This window comes from Heteronotia binoei, chromosome 5 (genome assembly GCF_032191835.1).
Source record: "Heteronotia binoei isolate CCM8104 ecotype False Entrance Well chromosome 5, APGP_CSIRO_Hbin_v1, whole genome shotgun sequence".
Classification (NCBI taxonomy): Eukaryota; Metazoa; Chordata; class Lepidosauria; order Squamata; family Gekkonidae; genus Heteronotia; species Heteronotia binoei.
In genome coordinates, this window is record NC_083227.1 from 74,409,442 (window position 1) to 74,431,557 (window position 22,116).

Genomic DNA, 22,116 nt, shown 5'->3' on the forward strand with positions numbered 1-22,116 from the left:
ATTTACATGTTGTGAGCCACCCTGAGCCTGCTTCGGCGGAGAGGGCGGGATATAAATAAAATGTATTATTATTATTATTATTATTATTATTATTATTATTATTATTATTATTATGCAACATCAGAGACACAAGTTGAAATAACTCATTAACTTTCCCAAAGTTATACTCCATCTTAAGGGGCTCGTAAGGACCATCTTGGTGAAATGCCTGGAATAATATGTCTTTGAAAGCCAATTCGTATGACCTTTTTTTAAAAAAAATGATGATGTCAACAGAAGGCACACTTTTCTGGAATTATCAAGTGTTGAATCTGACTTCTGACTGTTCCAATGTTTATCAAAATTGCAGTTCCTCCAACCCATTTTTCCAGAATTGCACAAGTGATGGCAATTGATAACCTGGGTATCCATGTTAAAGTAGCATTAGACTATTCTAAGGTCTGGACAACCAAAACTGTGTCTGAATGTGTTCAGCCTCCTTTCTCCCATTAAGTGCCTTTGTGAGGCCACCACTGATAGAGAAATAGCTAGGAAAGAGGCACATAACTCTTTCCCAATTCATTGTTTCTTTACTCCAAATTGCCAGCATGAGTGGCTACAGGGAAAAACAAGCTAATGATGGGCATTAGGGATGTGCATTCGGTTCGGCCGAACCGTATTTACAGCCGAATCAGCACTGATTCGGCTGTATGCGGAATAGGCTGCAGCCGATCCCCATAGGCGCCCATTATACGGCAGCCGAATACGGCTCGCCGTATACTTATGAATAGCTATTCGTAAGTATACGGCTGTCAATTCAAAAGGCGGCAAAGTAGCTTCTGCAGCTTCAAAGGAGCTGCTTGCCTACTTTCGTGCCTTTAGTGGCCTCTTCCCGCCTCTCCCTGGGATCAGGGAGGGGGGGAGGGGGAAGAGGAGCCCCAGCAGCCAATCCAAAGCATGCATTTGCAAAATGCATTGCAAATGCATGCTTTGAAGGGCTTTTTAAGGAGTCTTCCTTCCTGATTGGACTGACTCCTCCATTGCTGCTGTGTGTGAGAGATTGTGCAAAGGTCTGGCTGGCCCTTGGCTTAAGGTGCTGCCTGCAGCTCTCTCACTCAGCCTTACCAGACTTCCCCTGGACTAGAGAAGACAAGGTAAGACACTCTTGGGGTTCTTGTTTTTATTTATTGTTGGTAAAAGGACTTTTTTAAAGACTTAGAGTCCCTTTACTTATCCAGATTTGGGTGGTGGTGGGGTAGCTTATTTGGGGGTTTCTGCTTGGGGAGGGGGCCTGGGGTGGGGGGGTTGCCAATTTGCCCATATCTTAATTTAGTGAGAGGACTTTTAAAAGTGCAGTGTCCTTTTACTTCTCCTGATTTGGGTGGCTTGGATTTCTTGGGGTTAGGGTGAAAGGTTTTTTTGGGGGGGGGAGGGGTTGGCAAAGTTCCTGTATTGTTAAAAGTTAATTTTTTACTGTTCTAAAAGTATTCAGTGTTTGATTTGTTGCTGCTGTGTTGTGCTGCTGCTGTTAATCTTTTCTTTGGGTTCTTGTGGGGGGGGTGCTGTTTGGCCTAATTTCCATTGTTTAAAAGGCCACTTTTGTCCCCCTTTTCCTGGTTCTGGTTTTTTTTTGGGGGGGGGGGTGTTGACTTATTTGGCCTGAGCTTTCTTGTTGGTGAAAAGGCCACTTTTTTAACACTTGGCCTTTTGTGATTCTGCTGGTTTTGTTTTGTTTTTTTTAAATTGCCTCTGGTTGGTGTGGGGGTTGGTGAGGGTGTGTGTGGGCTGGGTCACTTTCTTGTTTTTATAGAATAGATTGTGTGTTCTGTGGCAGGGAAGCTGGCACCTGGGTGAGAGACCCAGAACCAGCAGGTTTGTTGTGGTCGACCAGCTCTCCCCGTGTTGTTTGGGGCAGGGCTGGAGAGCTGGCATCTGTAGATTGTGTGTTCTGTGGCAGGGAAGCTGGCACCTGGGTGAGAGACCCAGAACCAGCAAGTTTGTTGTGGTTGGCCAGCTCTCCCCGTGTTGTTTGGGGCAGGGCTGGAGAGCTGGCATCTGGGTTTGCTGCAGCCAGGTCTGCAGAGCAGACCTTGAACAGATTGTGTTTTGTGTGGCAGTGACGTTGGCAACTGGGTTTTATATTGCTTCCAGGCCTGCCCTGCAGGGTTCATAGAGTAGATAGAGGGATGTAGTGCATTTGGGTCCTATAGAGATTCTCTGATGTGGTTAGGTTTGGCTTTGGGTGCCCCAGGAATTGGACCCCCTGGTCCAATTTTTTTTGGCCTTGTGGGTTTTGTGTGGGACAGTGCCCTGAAGCTGCACAGCAGTTTGGGGGGCTCTCCTCAAAACCCCCTGCTCCCCAGAGCCACTTTTCCCACGACAATTACAGTGAGGAAGTGGCTAATTGGGCTTTCCCCATCATTGTTAGCAATGGGCCTTTGGGGGAGCCCAAAGACAGGGACCCCCTGGCCCAATCTTTTTGGGACTTGGGGGGGTTGGAGGGGAGAGTCCCCTGCAGGTTCCCTGCAAATTTGGGGGCTCTCCCTCAAACCCCCTGCCCCCCAGTAGCCTCTAATTATGCCCTATGTTGCCATTGATTTCAATGGCCCATAGGGTATAATGATGGAATAGGGGCACCCTCTTTGGGTGCCCCTGTAATGGGATCCCCTGGCCCAATCTTTTTGGGACTTGGGGGGGTTTGAGGGGAGAGTCCCCTTCAGGTCCCCTGCAAATTTGGGGGCTCTATCTCAAACCCCCTCCCCTCCATGCGGCTTCAAATATACCCTATTTGCCATTGATTTCAATGGCCCATAGGGTATAATAGGGCCGTATATTCGGTAATAGCCGTGCATCTACCATATATGCGGCTATTCCGAATGCGGTATTCAGGAGTATACGGGGATTCCGAATTCCCCCCCCCCCCCGTATACTTCCGAATCCGTGTCAATCCGAATTTTTTTTTTTTGCACATCCCTAATGGGCATCCTCCAGAAATAATGTTCGACTCTGTAAGGAAACAGTGAAAACGATAGTTCCTCAACCTCAGCACTCATCAAAAATTACACGTTTTTGTACAGAAAATATTAACAAAAGGTTGGAAGAAAGGAAAGCCTTTAAAATATATAACTGGGCCCTCTGAACCATTGCATACACTACTATAATATGTTTTAATGGACAGGAATGCTGAAAATATTTTGTTCCAATATTGCAAACCCCAGTTTACTGCATCTGAAAAATGGAGCTGCATATTAAATGAACCTTTAAGTGGAAGATAAATTATTTCTGTAGCAAAAGGCAAATACCAATATGATGCAATAGCCATATAAAAGCTTGTATTAGACTGTACTGCTAGTCGATTTTATGATTTATTATTTATGTACTGTATTCAGCATGTATGGTACTTTACAGAACAAGTAACAAGAGAAAGGTTCCCGCCCACAGAGCTTATGATTTTAAGTATGGCAAGGGAAGAGGAGGGATGGAAATGACATCACATGGGTGCACTGGTCAAGATGGCTGCTGCCTGTAACCACGCTGTCACAGCTGTGGGGGACAGTGATAGTTGGGGGCAGGGAAGAAGGGTCTAGAGGTGAGGTGCTAGAGAGTGAAGGGAAGTCTGTATTTTTCTTCATGTGGAAGATCAGCCTAAGTGGCAAATGAGGGAAATAAGTCTTTGCTGCGAGGTCTATTTGGAGAACTTTAAAAAATGAAAAAGGAGACCTGCATCTATCTGGCAACCAAAAAACTAGTAGTATAAAGGAAGCCATTTCATTTTTGAGCTACACTCAAACCATTACAATTTTATACTTCTTCATAAACTATATTTCTGTTTAAGTAAAAACATTTATTTTATTTAGTATTAAGAATCCCCTTTTCCCTCACAACCACCCACATGTGTTTATTGTTCTGTTATTCTACCAAATATAACTAAGCCATCCTTCTCTTTGGGTTAAACTAAGAGACCTACAGTGAAAACCTTTGATGGTAGCAAAAATCATTAGGAAGAGCTAATAAAGTCAAGGAGGTAGCATAATATGGGTCATTTTAGAGCATTACAGAAATATGCTATTACAGGTGTTTCCAGGAGTAACAATGGGTGTGTGTGTGGGTGTGAAAACTTGCAGCATAGTAAAAGTGGATGCCCTAGCCCCCTGGTGGCGAACCTATGGCACGCGTGCCAACAACAACAACAAAATTTTATTTGTATCCCGCCCTCCCCGCCGGAGCAGGCTCAGGGCGGCACTCAGAGCCCTCTCTCTGGGCATGCGTGCAATCGTCCGTTTTCACCTCTCTCGCTCTCCCGCCACCCATTTTCACCTCTCTTGCTCTCCCTGCCACCCGTTTTCGCCTCTCCCACTTTCCCCACCACCCGTTTTCACCTCTCCTGCTCTCCACGCCACCCATTTTTGCCTCTCCCGCTCTCCCCGCCACCCATTTTAGCCTCTCCCACTCTCCCTGCTGCCCCTTTTTCTAAACTAAAACCTCAGTATTCAGGTTAAATTGCCATGTTGGCACTTTGCGATAAATAAGTGGGTTTTGGGTTGCAGTTTGGGCACTCAGTCTCTAAAAGGTTCGCCATCACTGCCCTAGCCTGAGGACACAGAAATAGTCCACTGGAGATGCCCTAACAGGACAGCATGGTGGGTATATTTCCTGATACTGAAGGCCCACCAAGTAGACATCTATAATTTTTAAGATCAGGGGTCATTTTGTAGGAAAAGCGGTGCTGGAGCTCAGTAGCATAACTTATTTGCATATGCCGCACACCCCTGACATCATCGGAAAGTGTACTAAATTATATCAGCTCAGCATCCACCTTCAAATGCTTCTTGAATTATAATTCTCATAATAAAACTTTGCTCCCATCATACTTTTAAAATTACTTTCTCCTGTGTGGCACACAGCGGCATGATGATTTCCATCTGTCTGCTTTATATGTTTTGGTTATTTTCCCATTTTTTGTGGGGAAAATATTTGAAAGTTTGTCAAATCTTAAGACTTCAGCAAAATTCTCACAGGGAATTTCAATAATGGAGCCCAGCAGCAAGTATTGGGGGGGGCGGGGATAAGAAAGAAAGAACACAATAATATGTAGAGGTTTTGGAGCTCCATTCCTGTGAGCTCCTGCCCAAAATGAGGTCTGATTAAGGTCTGCCACTCTTTTTGTCATGTAGAGTAGATTGAACCACAGTGGCCAGAGAATAATCCCACAACAGTACCATGAGAAGAAAAGTTAATAAATTATACTGGGGGAGATTTACTTGACAACACTGACTGAAGTTTAGTTACCTTTTCAGGCAGTTGTTCCCCACTTCTCCAAATATAAATCCATAACTGGGACCCGCCCCCCCCCCCCAGGACTTGTGGGAGGCATCTCACTTCTCCCTCATCCACTATTTCCTCTTTTCCTTTCCTGAAAGCCCCCATAGCCTCACCCCTTTTCCAGCCTATTTCTGTCCTCCTAGAGTTGACAACATCTGAGCAGGAGCTGAAGATTGCCTGGAATTCAGGTGGCCAATTCCCAGTTGGGGACAGGGGATCCCCAGGTTTGGAGGCCATCCCGCTGCTTCAGGGTTATCAGAAAGAGGGGGGGAAGGGGGTTTGAATGTCTACTGAGCACTCCGTTATACCCTATGGAGACTGGTTCCCATAAAGTATAATGGAGAAACAAACTGTGGGTATCTGGGACTCTGACTGGGGGGGGTGCTGTTTTTTGAGGTAAAGGCACCAAATTTTCAGCATAACATCTGGTGCCTCTCCTCAAAAAAATTCCCCCAAGTCCTCCAAATTCTATAAGCCCCCAAAGAAGGTGCCCCCATCCTCTATTATTTCCAGTGAAGGGAAGGCATTTAAAAGGAGCACAGTCCCTTTAAATGTGATGGCTAGAACTCCCTTTGGAGTTCAATCATGCTTGTAATAACCTTGCTCCTGGCTCCACTCCCAAAGTCCCAACATATTTCTTGAGTTGGATCTGGCAGCCCTACCTGGAATCAAAACAAATCTCCCAGGTACAGAAACAGTTTCCCTTGGGATTGCCAGACCCTAATTTGAAGCTCTTAACTGCTACGTCACACTGGCTTTCATAGGGTGGCTGCTGTTGAACACTAATAAGCAGCCAGGCCTACTGAGCCATGCAAGTTAGATGGCATCAAGTCACCCCAGGGTTGCCAAGTCCCCTGCATTCTCCGAAAGTGATGTCACGGCCCCGGCGACGTTGCACACGGCTGCTCTAGGCATTTCCAGGAAAACTCTATGGTTTCCCCAGACGCTGTAGCCATTTGGGAGAGGAAAACTCTATTGTACCTATTGTACCATAGAGTTTCACCTCCCAAATGGCTAGAGCATCCGGAAAAAAACATAGAGTTTCCCGGAAACACCTAGAGTGGCCGCCGCGCAATGGTGTGATGACATCACTTCCATGTCACCCAAAGTCACCTAAGTCACCCAAAGGTTGCTTCCATAGTGGGTTCAACACAAGGAAGAAGCAAGGTGGTAGTGATCATAGCTCTTTTATTAAGTACAGCATAGCAAAGGCTGAACTCAAAGACTGGAGACCGGGCCAACGGGGCCAACTTATATACACTTCAAGGTTCCCACACTAGCACACCATTGGATCATTCAAACCAGCAAGGGGCCCCTGATTGGAGCAGGGCAACAGGTATTTGGATCCTGCTGCCCATTGTTCCTGAGTCCCCAAGCTCAGTCCTTATGGCTCCAATGAGCCAGGCAGGAACACACATAATAGTCTTCACTTTGGTCCGCATACACAACAGTTCGCTACCATTCAGGTGGGACCTGGAAATCTCCCAGAATTACAACTGAACTCCAGACATCTGTCCCACTGGAGAAAATGCTACTTTGGAGCGTGGACTGTGGCAATATACCATGATGAGGCCCCAAACCTTGTATTCCTCAGACTTCATCACAAAATCGCTAGGAATTTCCCAACCTGAAGCTGGCAACTCTAACCAGGCCTGGCCCCAATGAGTTCTCCCTCAAAAGATCAAAGTAAGGCTGGAAAGGGTCCTCCCCCCTCCCCCTGCCTTTTACTGATGGAGCCAAGTTTGGAAGGCTGTGGTTGCCTAGCAACAGCCATTAAGCCATTGCTTAAAGCTACAGTTGCTCCTTTTATCATTTTTGGATTTTTAAAACTGCTCAATGTATTTTTTTTTATTTCACATTTTCCTGCAAACCTAAGGCCCTTTTCAGGTTTGTAGAAAGATTTGTCATCCATTGACATCTCCATTCACCAGATTTTTAAGTATCCAGAGATATTCAGACTTCACTATTAGAATATGAGATGACCAGACTGAGCTTATCCACTGACTAGCCTTGTGGAGGTGATAAGCAGCCAACTACTCCTTTATCCTGGCCCCAGATAGTCATGCTGCCTCTCAAGAAAGAAATATTCCTTAGTTGTCTATCTAATGGGAGACAGATATGCAGCACAGGAAGGGGAACAATGGCATTCAGACGCACTGTCTATATGAAGTATTAGCTATAAACCATTTTATTGACTAAGCAGAGAAGCAGAATTCTCAGTTAATTATTCTGAAAGATAATCTTGTGTATGCAAACTAGTTGACAGGCCACTGTGATTGTCTGGTCTCTCAAACATTTCTCTAACACACACAAGCACACACCTTTACAATGGTGCACTGTTTAAGATCCTGGCAATGGTCATCTGGTTTTTATATGCAGAGCACAGTTCTACCAATCTGGCTCCCTGTCAACTGCTCAGTCCTCAAACTATCTCATTTCCATTTTCTGAGATAAGAAAGACACTCTGGGACATTGAACTTATACTGTCTGTTTAGTTGTTTCTGGAAGAGGGGAAAAATGTAGAAAATCAACTACATATAATAGCAAAAAGGGGAGCTGATCTATTAACTTTGAAATGTTTAAATTTTTGTTATCCTTTCTGTAACTTGGAGATTTCAAGGGAAATGTATGCCCGTATTGTTGAGAATGATTATTGGTCATCATGGTCTCCAAAAGCTCAAGGCTGCCCCTTACACAGTAAAATCATATGCAAGAATGATGCTGAAGCTTCAGCAAAGGACTTCTCCAAGCACCATAAATTCTAAGGTAACACAGAACTGAAGGAAGAGAACTACAGAGGCCGCCAATAACTTTTTGGAGAATAAGCACGATCAACATTTCATTTAAACGCAAACATTTGATGGGAAGGAGAGCGACCAATCCAGCCGGCTTCGGGCTAGACTAGGAAGCCCGTTGCAAAACTGCTCCAGTTCCCATAGCAACACAGGGCGAAAAAGCCGGGAAGCACAAGCGAGCCTCTAGGTGGCAGCCTGGAGCCATCCCTGCGCTGGCGGGGGGAGGAAGGAAGGAGCCCTGTACTTCATTTATTTCATTCTCCCGGAAGTGTTTGGGGGCTAGGTTACTTTTCCCGGAAAAAGAATTCCTCGATATCCCGCGTGCAATGGAGTTTCGTTAGGACGAGTAACGGAGTTTACCCCGGCAGCCGTGTGACCTTCTCCCTGTCTTTAGCTTCTTATTTCACCGAAAAGTCGAAGGGCGGATCAGGGCTCCAAGCAGGCTCTGAGGAAAAGGTGCTTCACTCCAGTATTCTTCCTATTACCCATTTCCGTCAGCTCTCTCTCTCAATAGCCTCTTCTGGAAAGCAGAAATGATTTCCATGATGCATTTTTTTTAAAAAAATATCGGTTCTGAGATTGTACTCTTTTGGTAGACCTCTTTCCCTGGGTGACTAAATTTTTTAAACGGGGTGGATCGGGACGTATTACAGACATTCTGCTGTTGCTGCTACTGCTTGTTACAGATGCGTTTGAAATCCTCTCGATATTAAGTGTAGTTTGGAAGTAACAGCACAATATGTTGTGGATCGGCATTGACGTGAATAGGCTGCCTCCTGTCGTATATTTTTTGCGAAACAGTTTTAAAGTATGGGCAAAACGTAGATGTTTTATGCCCCCGTTCGTTTCACTAGAACATTTAAGAATGTGGTTGAATTGTGCAGGGAGCATTGTGCCCATTGTAAAAGAGTTTCTAAAGATGTTCTGCTTTTCTTTGTTTAATTTTGTTGTGATATCTGTGATTTCTTATGGCAGCTGTTAATAATAATAATAGATTTTATTTATATCCCGCCCTCCCCGCCTAGGCGGCTCAGGGCGGCTAACAACATTTCACACAATTAACATAAATATGTGTTTATTCTTTGTGATATGGAGATAATTGCCCATTTCAATGCCTGTTAATGTTGATTAAAGGTATTAAATTTTGTCTGTTGCCTAGATCTGTGAATCTGGTAAGATTGATAATCTGTGTTTTTAAAATTCTCTAGTTTGTATATCACCAAAGAGATAATATAGTGCCCCCACCGGCATAACCTGTTGAATTCCCCCCCCCCCTTTTTATGTGACTATTAATATGGTTGGATTGAATACTACCGTTGTTTCAGGACTGTTCCCACTGTGTCCACAAAGTCGTTGAACAACTCCACAAATCCCTTTTTTGTGTCCAGAATAATGATTGGAGCGGGTAGGGAAGAGATTAGTATGCAGCTGTTTCCAGGGTTGCAGTTCTGTGAATGCTTCCCCCCCTCCCGCCGCCATCTCCAGACTCAGTGGGCTGCATAAAATCAGTCTGATCGCACAAAGGTGCAATTGTGTTCTGAACACTTATATGGGGTCTTAGCCTGGTCTCTTTTCAGAACCCTCAACAAGTAATTTGTGTGAAATGTTTTCTGCTTTCTTAAGTGTTTTGTTTTACAGGAAAGCTGTAGACACATAATCGGCCTGTGTGAAAGCTCTACGTGTTGCCAGTATGTCTGAAGTTGAAGAGGCCATAGAGACATTATCTGAAATGAACCTTGGTGATGCATGTAAACAGCTCGGCGAGGACAAGGAAGCCAGTCCAAATGCAAGCTGTAAAGATATTGTGGTCACTATTGGAGCTACTGTACCAACTGGCTTTGAGCTGACTGCTGCAGATGAAGTGCAAGAGAAACTAGGGTCACAGTCTAGAATTAGCAAGGACCGAGGAAAAATCTATTTTGAAATTCCTGTAAACAGTCTTCCACAGGTTTGCAGATATTATTTGGCTAATATTTCATTTTCTGTAATTTATATACTTCTATTATTTTCAGTTACACACTTATAAATGCCCTGCATTATAACTAATGGCAGAACTTTTGCCTTGGTGTTTTTTAAAAGTTTATTCTTGTCCAAGTCTTCCAGACGTAGGCTGCAGTAGGATCCCCACCCCAAACTTTGGGTTGCATCAGCTTCTGTGTCTGCCCCAATGGCAGGAGGGCTGGCATTGCTGGGCCAGACAATATATGACTTATATGCACCACTGAACAGCCACTTTAAGAAGCTGTAAGCTGTAGTGGGACCAAGCTGGCCAAACTGTCAAATAAGCAGGGAACAGGTGTGGGAAGTCTGTTTGGACATGTGCACAATTAAGCCTAGCCTATATAATGAGCCAAGTGGCAGGCCAGGGAGGAGGCAGGTTGTGGAGGAGATAATTGGAAAGAAAGGAGGATGAGCAAAGTGGGCTTAACCCCCCTCTTCTCTACACCTCAGGCCTTTTCTGTCCCTGAGGTCTTGATGGGAACCACGGAGACAGACAGGGAGAATGAAGCAACTGTGGACTCTCACAAGTCTTTTGAGCAAGACTGCTGTCCATAATGTAATTCATAATACTGAGGTAGAGGAGACAGTGGGGACAGAAAAAAACTATCAAAGGGTTTTTGCTTTATCATGTCTCTTCAGCACTGGATCATACTTGATTAGGAAGAGGTGTCTATATTTGATGTAAATATGAAATGGGATCTAAGAGCCGCATTTAAAAATGCATGCTCAGATGTGGCAGAAGCTTGAAGAATGTACATTTAAAAGAGCAGGAAATTACTAGGTTTTCACTAGAGGCAATAAAACTTAGAAGTATTTCTGATTTCATTTAGGTACACCAGTTAAGATCAGTGGACAATTTATTTGTTGTAGTTCAGGAGTTCAAAGATTATCAGTTCAAAGAAACAAAGGTAAGTTATTTTTCTTCTTGAAACTTTAATGAAAATATTTTGTTTAAATTAGAAAAATAGCAGTACAAGAATTTCTAACATAGAACATCACTTATTTTATTTAAAAAATGAAACCAAGGAGTTGACTTATTGGAAAGTGGGAGTTATTTATTACGTTTATCTTAAAATGTCTATTTTCCTAGAACTATCAATGTTGAAAACTTTCTTGTAGAATTAGATTCTGGTATCAAGGTTTTACTGCTTATCCCAGCATTTGAATAATGAATGGGTTTTTTACTGCAAAAATGTTATCTCATTTAGTTGTGCTGCACTTATATTCTGTACTGTACTAAATGTTGTATTTTCTTCTTAACAATGTTAATGGTTAAATATTTTAGTACTATATAAAACCACGTACACATGCCTACAGGTCTGTCCCCCCCCCCCATGCATTTAAAAAAATTGATGTTTTGCCTATGAAGTTTATGCCACAATATATCGATCCTGTAAAGAAATCCACAAGATACTTTTTCCTTCCTGTATACCCTCTGTGCCATATGACAAGGTGCTTTTTAATCTTTTCGAAACTTCAGAAATATTTAGGGTTGTCAGTTGTCTGCAGACACAAATATGTCCTTTTAATGAAAGCTTAATGGAATGTTAGTTAATTGGTAATATTGTTCCATTTCTCTTCTGAAAATGGCAACATTTATGAATGATTTTATTAATACATTAGTTTCATGGGAAGTTTCTTTTGTCCTGTTACAGGAAGAAGCTCTAAAGGATTTAGAAGATCTAGCTAAGAAACTGCCTTGGATTGATCCTTTGCAAGTATGGAAGCTAAATACAAGCCTTAAGAAAAAGAAAACAAGACAGAAAAAGGGCAATCAACAGAGTAATACAAAGAAACAGAAACTGGAGGGTGATGTAAAAGAAGAGCGAACTGTAAAAGGGTTCCATGAGCCTCTGCAAAATATTTCAGGCTTGGCATCTGCTGAAATACAGGATCCCCAGAAAACTGATGAAATAGTACAGCCAAATGAAGATGAACAATGTGATTTTAAAGAAGAGAGTGCATCCAGTGGTGGAAATGCATCTGGTGACTGCAAGAAGAGTGATATGGAAGGTCAGGTGCTAAAGTTCCGGGTGACATGCAACAGAGCTGGTGAGAAGCACAGCTTTACATCAAATGAGGCAGCAAGAGATTTTGGAGGAGCTGTTCAAGATTTTTTCCAGTGGAAAGCAGACATGACTAATTTTGATGTGGAGGTACAACACAGCTGTCTTTTTAAGAGTCCATGTGTGTGTATAGCAGAAAGAAAGGATGAATATATGATGTATTTTTGCCTTTACTTGATCTTTCCAAACATTCCTACACTGAGAACCTGTTTCAGGAAGAGGCATAGAATGGAGATGGCAGATATGGAAGTAGCTGAGACCATTGATAGTGATTGCTGTCCTGACTCAGATCTTCATTAACGAATGCAACTTGACTGGTGCTTTGATCAGCAAAGATTTTGGTTTGGGATAGCTAATAATCAAATGCTATCTAGTTGTCCCCAACTTCCCCTGGTGTGTGTTACAGTCAGTGTTACCCTCTCAGTTGAGTTAATGCAAGCTAGCTCACAGTTTTTTAGCCTATGGCTCACACATTTTTGTCTTAGCTCAGGAAAAATGGCTCCAGCGCAAACTATGCAGTAGCTCATTACTTTAATGCAAAGTAGAAGTTTTGCTCACAAGGCTCTACAGCTTAGAGAAGAGTATTGTTTACAGGATGTGTGAATTGGTGCTTTCTCTGTCACTTTCTTGTTCACTATAGTTCACAGAGGCAAACAAAAGACTGCTTTAAAAACAAGGCTCCACAGCTTAGAGAAGAGTATTGGTTACAGGATGTGTGAATTGGTGCTTTCTCTGTCACTTTCTTGTTCACTATAGTTCACAGAGGCAAACAAAAGACTGCTTTAAAAACATAATTGGGCATTTGCCCAACAAGAATAGATGTCTTTTCAGAATTGTCTGTTCTATTATTTTACCTTCAGCTTACATCACAGGATAAAATGATGGTGGGTGGGCAGTGGCTTCTTTACTGTAGCTAAGGGTTTCCAGACATAGAATCCTGATTTTCTTTTGAATACATAAGAAGATGGATGAGAATCTGTAGTGGGGGCAGGGATGTTGGTTATGCTATCTCCCTTGATGTTAGCTATCATACAGTTGTCAGAAGCAACAGGCATGGACAATCTGGAAATGAGAATTGATGGATCAGTTAGATCCTAGCCAGTATGCAAGAGTGCCTGAAGGACAAGTTTTCATTCGCTGATTTAAGGAGGGGTATGGAAACTTTAGAAGCTGAAGAGAGTAAACTGGGAATTCCTGCATGCAGGTATTGCAGTGCTAAGGGTGAAGTATCTCATTATCTTGTTCTGTGCATTTCCCTATAGGTTCTTCTGAACATTCACAATAATGAAGTTGTAGTGGGGATTGCCTTAACAGAAGAGAGTCTTCATAGAAGAAATATTACACATTTTGGTCCCACAACCCTTCGATCTACTCTAGCATATGGTATGCTCAGGTAAGTGTGAAAATTTACTCAGAAATCCTAACAGCTGAAGGTCTTTCAAATATGCAGTGTACCCTAAATGTGTACATGTCATTGCTTGATGCCAACCACTGGCTATTGGAAGATCCTGTCAGTGTGTCGTGTACTGGGCAATCCTAAGCAGTCTATCAGAAGTAAGTTCCATTTTACTCTGTGGGGTTTAGGATTGCAGCCTGAGTATGCTCCAGTGGGTTACGCCACAGGTTACGTGTGGAATTCCTTCTCATGTAAAAAAGTACAAGAAAAAAGATTATTCTGTTAGATTTTAGTATGGACAAAGACTAGAACTTGTGGGAAATGTATTATAAAGTTGTACTAATAGTTTATTCTGATTATTAAAAGTTGTTTTATTTAATGTCAAACATATTTTTGAAGGGATCTTAATATCACCTTTTGCTGCTCGTTGCACAGGAGCAGTGATGGCACTGAAATATAAAGATGGTTGTTTAAAAATATCTTGTTTTTTCTAAAGCATGGTGCTACTTTAATTGTCTATCTTGGTTTCATTTATTATATTGACATTGACAAGTTGATAATGTTTTCTTTTTCGGCACTGACTTTCCTTGATTCAAATTTGTTTTTAGGCTTTGTGATCCTCAGCCAGCTGATATAATAATTGATCCAATGTGTGGAACAGGTGCCATACCAATAGAGGTACTGATGCATTTTGAAAGTTGAAATATAGCTAGCAACTCACAGAAAAGTGCATATCTTGTTAACACTTATCACTTGATGCTTACTTAGCATTCCTTGCTCAGTTTAAAGTGCTATCTAACCTCATATCATATGTACTGGTCACCTAAGCTTCCAGTCCACTAATGTACTAACTGTAGCCAGCCGGCTGTCACAACCTGCAGATATTTTAACATGTTATTGTGGCATGTAGTGTTGTTGGTCAGCTGAAAAATAAGTGGGTAGATCCTCTATAGTGTGTTAGACATATACTGTAGTCACTTGAGTTAACCATTCCCAGGAAAATAGAATTTATAAATTACTATATATAATATTAACCCATTGTTACAGTTAACCGCTCAAGCATCTTACATGTCCCTTTGCAGATCCTTAAAACACCCTATGAGGTGGGCCCGTTGTAGTATTACAGGTAAAGGAGATGAGGTCAGGAAATGTGGCTTGCCAGAGGCGATTGTGGTAACTCAGCTACTTTGTATATCCTGAATATTTAGTTGTCATAACTCAGGAAGCTGACTTCATCAGCTGTTAGTTTAGAACTTTTAAAAAAATACTTGTGACTGCTTGACTCAAGTGGCAGAAGGACATAGAGGGCTGTCCTAAGAAAGGATCAGACACCTCTGCTTGCTGCTCTGAATTGGGGTGGGGGTTGTGAAGCCCTGGGATAATAAAAACAAAGGGAAGAAAGCACTAGAGGTGTGCATTCAGGTCTACCTGAACAAAAAATATACCCACAAAACAATGTATTGGTATTTTTCAGATATATTTCAGCATCTCCGTTGTATCTGGGGTTTCAGTATATATACGGGAATTACCGTACCAGCAAACCTGAACAACAGCTGAGGGGCTGGAACAGATTGCTCCCACTGCTCAGCTGCTTTGAGTTTCTGCAGTCCCTTTAAACAGAGGATGTTTAAAGGGACTCTAGAAAACAGCCTGCAAAATGGCGGGGGTGGTGGTGTAATCTCCCTGCTGGTGGAGCTGGGGCTCTTTTGGGCTATTTGACCAAATTGCCGAAGAGAGCCCCAGCAAAGCCTGTGGGAAGAGTTCTCCCCACGGAATCAGCTGCTTGGCAGGCTCTGTTGGGCAGTCTAGTTTAAACAGGGCTGCCCAGCAGAGCCACAACCTTCAAGGAATGTTCTTCCCACAGGATGGCCCCTTGGTGGGCTTTGTTGGGCAGTCCAGTTTAAAGGCACCACCCAAAAGAGCCCTCGCTGATCCATCTCTCAACTGATGTTTTGTTTTTGTTGTTTTTTGCCCCTCAGGATTTTTCAGCTGGTGTCTGTTGGACCTGAAAAATTGGGATTTTGGTAAAATTCCGGATCTGCATACTTTACTGGTATCAGGATCCATGTTTTTAACGGAATCTCAGAATTTGGGGGGGTAAAATCGTTTTTCTGGAGAGAGTAGTGGGATAATGGTGGAAACCAGGTTAGGAACAGAGATTATAGCATCCCTGATTCTCCAACTGATTGGCAGTTGTGCTATCCAGACCCACCCCTATTGTAGCCGGGCAGCGCGATACCAGAAGTGTCTTCTTGGCAATCCATAATGGTACAGGCATTGACTGTATGGCCAGAGCATCCCCTCTTTCCACAAGCCCCAGGGCATTTTAGCATATCTCATATACATACTCATCCTCTTATATATGTACACCAAAACCTAGGCATCTCTGCAAGGGTAGTTGGGATATGGCGTGTGTATTTAGGATTAATCCTCTTTCTTCCCCTCTCTGTCTCCCCTCCCATGCAATGCTAGTGTAAACAGAAAGTGGTAATTTCCAGAATTAGATTGAAATCTAATAGCAATGAAGCAACCTAAGTTCATTGTTTTTCTCATTGCTAGGGGGCTGCTGAATGGCCTAATTGCTTTCACATTGCTGGGGATAACAATCCACAGGCTGTGAAGAGAACAGCAAATAATATCTCCTCTTTGCTGAAGCAAATTCAAAGCAAAGAAAGGTAACAAGGAAAGTACAGAGCAGTGTCTATTTCCACATTGTATTTGTTCAGATTTTCCAAGCAATGCCTCCTACACTCAAATCACTTGCAGCTCAATCATAAGGTTTTTTAAAATAATCCCTGTGGAATGTCCTCCCAGAGGAGATGAGGGAGGATGCTGTCCCTGGCTTGTTTGTAAATACTTTAAAAGCATTATTGTTCCAAAGAGCCTTCAAAGGGTATTGATACTTTTGTTGGATAGCAGCTGATTGGGAGGTATTGCATTTCTTGAGCTGTTTAGTATGTGTTATCAGGGGTGTCAAACATGCAGTTCGGGGGCCTGATTCAGCCCCTGAGCAACTGGCTGTCATCTGTTTCCTGCTTCCTTCTGCATCACAGCTTGCTTTGCAAGGCTTGCTCAATCGCACAGAAGCTACAGAGCAAAGCCTCTGTTTTCTCCATTGGGTGAGGCTCCTCCCTTGGGGAGGAAGGGGGGAGGGATAGCTTGCTTTGCCAGGCTCTCTCAATCACAGCAGAGCTACTGAGCCAAGCCTCTTTTCCTTCTATTGGCTGAGGCTCCTCCCCTTCCTGGTCCCCTGGGGAAAGAAGGAAAGAGCCAGAGCTTCCTTTGCCCAGTTCCCTGGATCGCATGGGAGATATACAAAGAAAGCATCTTTAAAACCAATGAGTGCTAACGTTTTAAGCATGTTTTAAGTTTTTTAAAAAATATGTGTTTGTGTTCTTTATAAAATTTATCTCTTGCTACCTAATCTTAAATAGGTACACATGTGGCCCGGCCCAGCATGGCTTAGCCCAACTCGACATGGCCTCTTTTATGTCAGATCCGGCCCTCATAACAAATGAGTTCGACACCCCTGATTGTTATCTTTTTCTTCTTTACTGTGATTTTTCCCCTTTTGATACATGGTTTTGTAACAACCTTTGAGCCTTTATATATGGCATGAAAGATAGAATATTAATAAAATACAATTTTGACTGTGTTCCTTTAGATAACTTCTACTTGTTTCACAAATGCTTCCCAGTTCTAAATTGATTTAAAAACATGACAAGCATTTTGGTTTGAGCTTTTTTTCTAAAATTGTAACTTTGATTTTTGTTTTTAATTCATAGTAGCTCATCTAGTGGCAAACCCATAGATAACATACAGTGGGATATCTGCAGTCTCCCATTAAGAACTGGCTCTGTAGATGTCATTGTGACAGATATGCCATTTGGAAAGAGGTAAGCATTCATTGAAGTATGTGTCATTTACATTTGCTCTCTAATTTAAGGTTGTTATGAAGGTTTTAAGACCTGTTAAATTTTGATGAGTCTTCAGATGTGCCCTGTGATTGTCAACCTACATGTGGCTCTTGATTTTTCTAGGTCTTGTATATTTTGTGTCATCATCCAAGCCAGTTGTTATACAGTTTAATTATGCCCAGCATGCAACTTTGCATAGTAAATGCTTCCCCTCCCCCGAATTCAAAAAACTCTGTTCACACAGAGTGGGAAGATTGAAAACGAGGGATGGTTTTCACAACGGGTGTGGAATGAATACATATGTGAGGCTGGAGGCTTTGAGGTCCATAGGTTGATCGGAGGTATGTTGTCACAGATTATGGAGATCACTGCTCCCTTTTCTGAGCTTTTTTCAAACCGCTTGACACATTTTACAGTATGCTTTGCATCCACAAATACTAGAACTTTTTAACTTTCTCAAGGAAAAAACCCCCAATTACAGTACTTCAGCATAGGGGTCAAAGTGACTGTACATAACAACAAAAAGCAATGGAAACCTGACAGTACTCTCAGTCATGGCATTAGCTACTAAGAAAGAAAAATCAGGACTCAAGAATAACTTCCTTCAGAAATGCAGGACAAAGGAGAGTAAAATTTGGAGTAAAAATTGGGGTCAGAAATACCCCTCACTGAAAATGTCAAAACTCCACAAAAATGTAAATGGGGTCAAATTGACCCTACAATTTTTAAAGCAGATGACACAGTTGGGAATCTGTAAAACTTTATTTTTAAGAAAACGATCATTTTTAACTGTTACAACATTGAAATTTAACATGATAATGGAATAATAAAGAAGGACAAAGGGACATAATGAGCTCAGAAAACAGGCTGCCCAGCATCACAGGAGAACAGTTCAGTGCACAGGTGACTATGGGTCATCTAGGGTAACTTCCCCCTGTAAAGTTGAGATGGTCAGATCAGAGGTTTGGAAAATTTTTAGAAGGTGAACAGTTCAGTGCAAAGGTCAGCTCAGTGGACAGGTGGCTGGGATCATCTGAAGTACTTCCCCCACCCCAGATATGTAAAGTTGAGAAGATCACTTTGAGGCTTGCAAAATTTGAAGGATAAGGGGAAGCAATTAACTCAGAAAACAGGTGGCCAGGGGTCATCTAGAGTTCCAGGCTTCATGGCTCTTTCATGTCTGGAAAATGTAAAGTTCAGAGGATGCCTTTAGACATGCCCAGTCTTATCCTGCTGGGGGATAGAATTTCCAAAAATGCAGTACAATTCATTTTGAGCTTTTCCATGTGGCTATGGGCATGAGGGAAGCTTTGACAGAACACAAACACAGGGCTTTTACCTGCTCCTACTATATACCTAACAATTCAGGTTGCAAAGATGGGTTTCCTTGGGGTTTTTTGCAACCCCCAATTCCAAAAGTGGTGTAAAACCTCAAAGCCAAAAAATGTCTATAGATATAAATTATGAAAAAAAAATTTCCCCTGCTTGCACCATCCTTCAATAAAATGGAGATAATAGGTGTTGGCCCATCTATTTAAATATGGGGACATTTTTTCAGTATTTGTTAGGGGGGGGAAACCAGTAACGATTATACATAGTGCTTTTATCTTCAAGCCAGACCTTTGGGGGCCAAATGGATCCCATTTACCATTTCAATGAAACTAAAAATAAAAAAGAAGAGCAATGGGGAGGGGAGAGAGGGACTTCAAGGGCAGTACCAATTAATTGAGGAGAAGGCTCAACAGGAGTTTGGTGCCTGTCAAAAGCTTTAAATGGGCAAACTAATTTTTTCAATGACTTCCTGGGTCAAAAACCACCCTGATTGCTTGTAAGAGTTAAAAAGGGTAAACATGAATTCATCAGGTTCTCCACATTGCTCAAGGAATCAATAAGCAAGCTTGTATTATTTTCTCTGTGCTGTGGGTGATAGATACATGAACATGCAATATATTCAGCTCCAAGCTGCTATGGATATCACTGTGGGAAAAAATTGGCTTGCAGTGGTGAAAAATACTGGACATGAACTCAGTTCACTTACTGCTGTTTCTCAATTTCACTGCAGAATAGGGTCTAAGAAAAAGAATTGGGATCTCTACCCAGCCTGCCTTATGGAGATGGGTCGGATCTGCAGGCCGAGAACTGGCAGAGCTGTGCTGCTGACTCAGGATAGGAAATGTTTTGCCAAGGTAGGTAGTGGCAGGCTTCCCTCAGGTCCTCATTGTAATGATTTTGCACTGTGCAGCTGACACTTGATAGCAGAAAACATCATTTGGCCTATCCTGGGTTTATCCTGTTATTCAAACAAATGTTTGGCAAGAAACACTTCCAGCATAAAGGAGGATTTATGGGAGGGGAGCAAAGGGGGGTGTTGGTTACTAAGCTGTAGTGCCCTCAGCATTCACATTTTTATTGCTCAGCTGCAGTATTAATTGTGCTGCATCCTGTGATTTATTTCAAAGTTGAAAATAGAAGGGATTTTCTAAAGAAAAATGGAGCACATTGGAAATTGCTTTCTCTATGACCTTGTTTTTTATGGTGATAGGATAACAATGGACATTTCAGTTAAGTGTTTGAAATAAGGTTGGGATTCAGTCAGATTTACTATTGCAATTTAAAAGAGAAAACTGTTGTAACCTTGATGTCTGCTAGACTCTTATTCCAAACTTGTTTTATATTCTAGGCCTTGTCCAAAATGGGACACATATGGCGAAAGTCTCACACAATCTGGGTGAATGTTGGGGGACTCCATGCTGCTGTGTATCTTCTGAAACGCAGTGGAGAAAAAAATGAAGAGATGAAATCAAAGTGGTAACTTCCTACACCCTTCTGGGTCCCTGACGGCTCTTTGCAACATGTCTGCCTGAAGTCATCCCATCTTGAATGGGCAGAAGATACAAATGAGCAAGCAAGCACAGTGATTCAAGAATCCATTGGGATGGGATGGAGGGGAAATATTGTACTCATAAGTTCTTAAAGGAGCTTTATGGGTTAAGTAGAAAAATGCAAATAGTAATTCCTTTCTTTGCCTGTATATCAGACTCATGTTTCAGCATGGGTGCAAATGTAAACTTGTTTTCATAGTTGCAGGGAAGTTACCTGTTCTGAAAAAAAAAACAACCAAGGGTGGCTGTATTCCCCCCTCCCCCAATTGCAGAAGGCCTAACTTTTCTGCAGGTATTGTTTCAAGTTCCTAAAGACTCTTTCTTCAAGTATTAGCCAGCTGGGGATATCTTTTAGGTACACAAGGGTTGCTTGAATGAAAATATCTTGCCATTTGAGAACTCTATTTTGGCTTGGTTTTTTTACATTGCGATAATGGGCAACAAGGCAACATTGCCATTGTTCATGGTGGAATCTCTGTTAGAGGCTAGAAGCTCAGTAGTGCCCCACCCTATGTTCTTACCTTCTACCTCAATAAATCCCTGTTCATTTTATGTTTACTTTTCTGTGCCATGTATATTGCTACTGTTCATAGGGCTGAGTATATGTTCTATCAGCCTTAGTGTCTGTAGTCACTGTTCTGATTTAACAATAAGACTTGAAAAAAAACACTAGTTATTTTCACATTTACTGGTTTTGCTTTTAGACACAGGATATATTTAGACCAGAATGTTTACAGTCTGTTGAATTTAAGTTTATAAAGACAAGCAAACAGCTGTGCCACCTGCTTACATAAAATGGACTGACAAGTTGGACTGCAGGAACCTGCATTAGCTCTTGGGCACAGTCCTATGAACAAGATCTATGCAAGATCACAGCAGTTACCTGTAGGTCATGTCCATAGTTTAACTGGTTTGTCAGATTTGGGAGCCTTTTCCCACTAGCCTGTAAAAAACAACTAAAAGACTAACGGAAGGGTTTTAAAGAATATGGTAGATGCACTGCCCTTCAGTTTCAAAAACATGTTTGTGTCTTTCAGTCCATATATGATGGAGAAAAGTTTACTTGGTATGGAATTTGTTGAAGTTTTCCTTTAAGGAATTCAGGAGTTGTGTTATCAGTTGTGGACCATCATATGGACCTGAAAGGCTACTGAATGAGGTTCTCTGTAGGAGAGCAAGCACACCAGCACTCTTCTAGTTGATAGGAAGATGGTATTGCCCCTCTTTACAACTTTGTAAAGTACTTTTGCCATCACCATCCCAAGTTGCCAGCTTTTGCCTGTGGGCATTGCTTTGGTGTTTCTTAGTGGACTTTTGTTATTGTTGTTGTATTGAACTTCTAAGTTTATAATTTTACTTGTATGTAATAAAGTCTCTACCAAGGATTAACCTGCATTTGTACTGGCACTCATTAAGATTGCTTAAAATAGGTAATTTCTTTTAACAGAAATATGTTTACATATGTATTTTCTTAGTACAGTTTTATTATCTTTTACCATTATCCAAGCAAGGACTCAAGGCTATTGGTAATAAAAAGAATGGTAATAATGGTAATAAAAAGAATGTAATTTGCTTCTGACAGTCATAAGATTACCTTCTACGAATACATCAAAAGAAAAGGAAAAGAAAAGTCCCCTGTGCAAGCACCAGTCATGGGTGCATTCAGTGTAAAATCTTAGGGGATTTAATTATTTAAGAACAAAATAAGCCACTCGCATGAAACTAGGGCTTGATTTCAAAAAAATATTCACCAAGAGT

General features: G+C 42.0%; 1 protein-coding gene across 1 annotated transcript; it reads left to right on the forward strand.

Annotated features, from left to right (window-relative positions):
* The first annotated feature begins 8,347 nt into the window (after positions 1-8,347).
* On the forward strand, positions 8,348-21,747 carry THUMPD3 (THUMP domain containing 3). Its single transcript, XM_060239611.1, has 10 exons — positions 8,348-8,552; positions 9,735-10,044; positions 10,928-11,005; positions 11,753-12,253; positions 13,426-13,556; positions 14,168-14,237; positions 16,119-16,234; positions 17,348-17,455; positions 19,539-19,662; positions 20,157-21,747. The coding sequence occupies exons 2-10, from the start codon at positions 9,787-9,789 to the stop codon at positions 20,286-20,288; spliced, it is 1,518 nt and encodes a 505-aa protein (XP_060095594.1). The 5' UTR covers positions 8,348-8,552; positions 9,735-9,786; the 3' UTR covers positions 20,289-21,747.
* Positions 21,748-22,116: the final 369 nt, after the last annotated feature.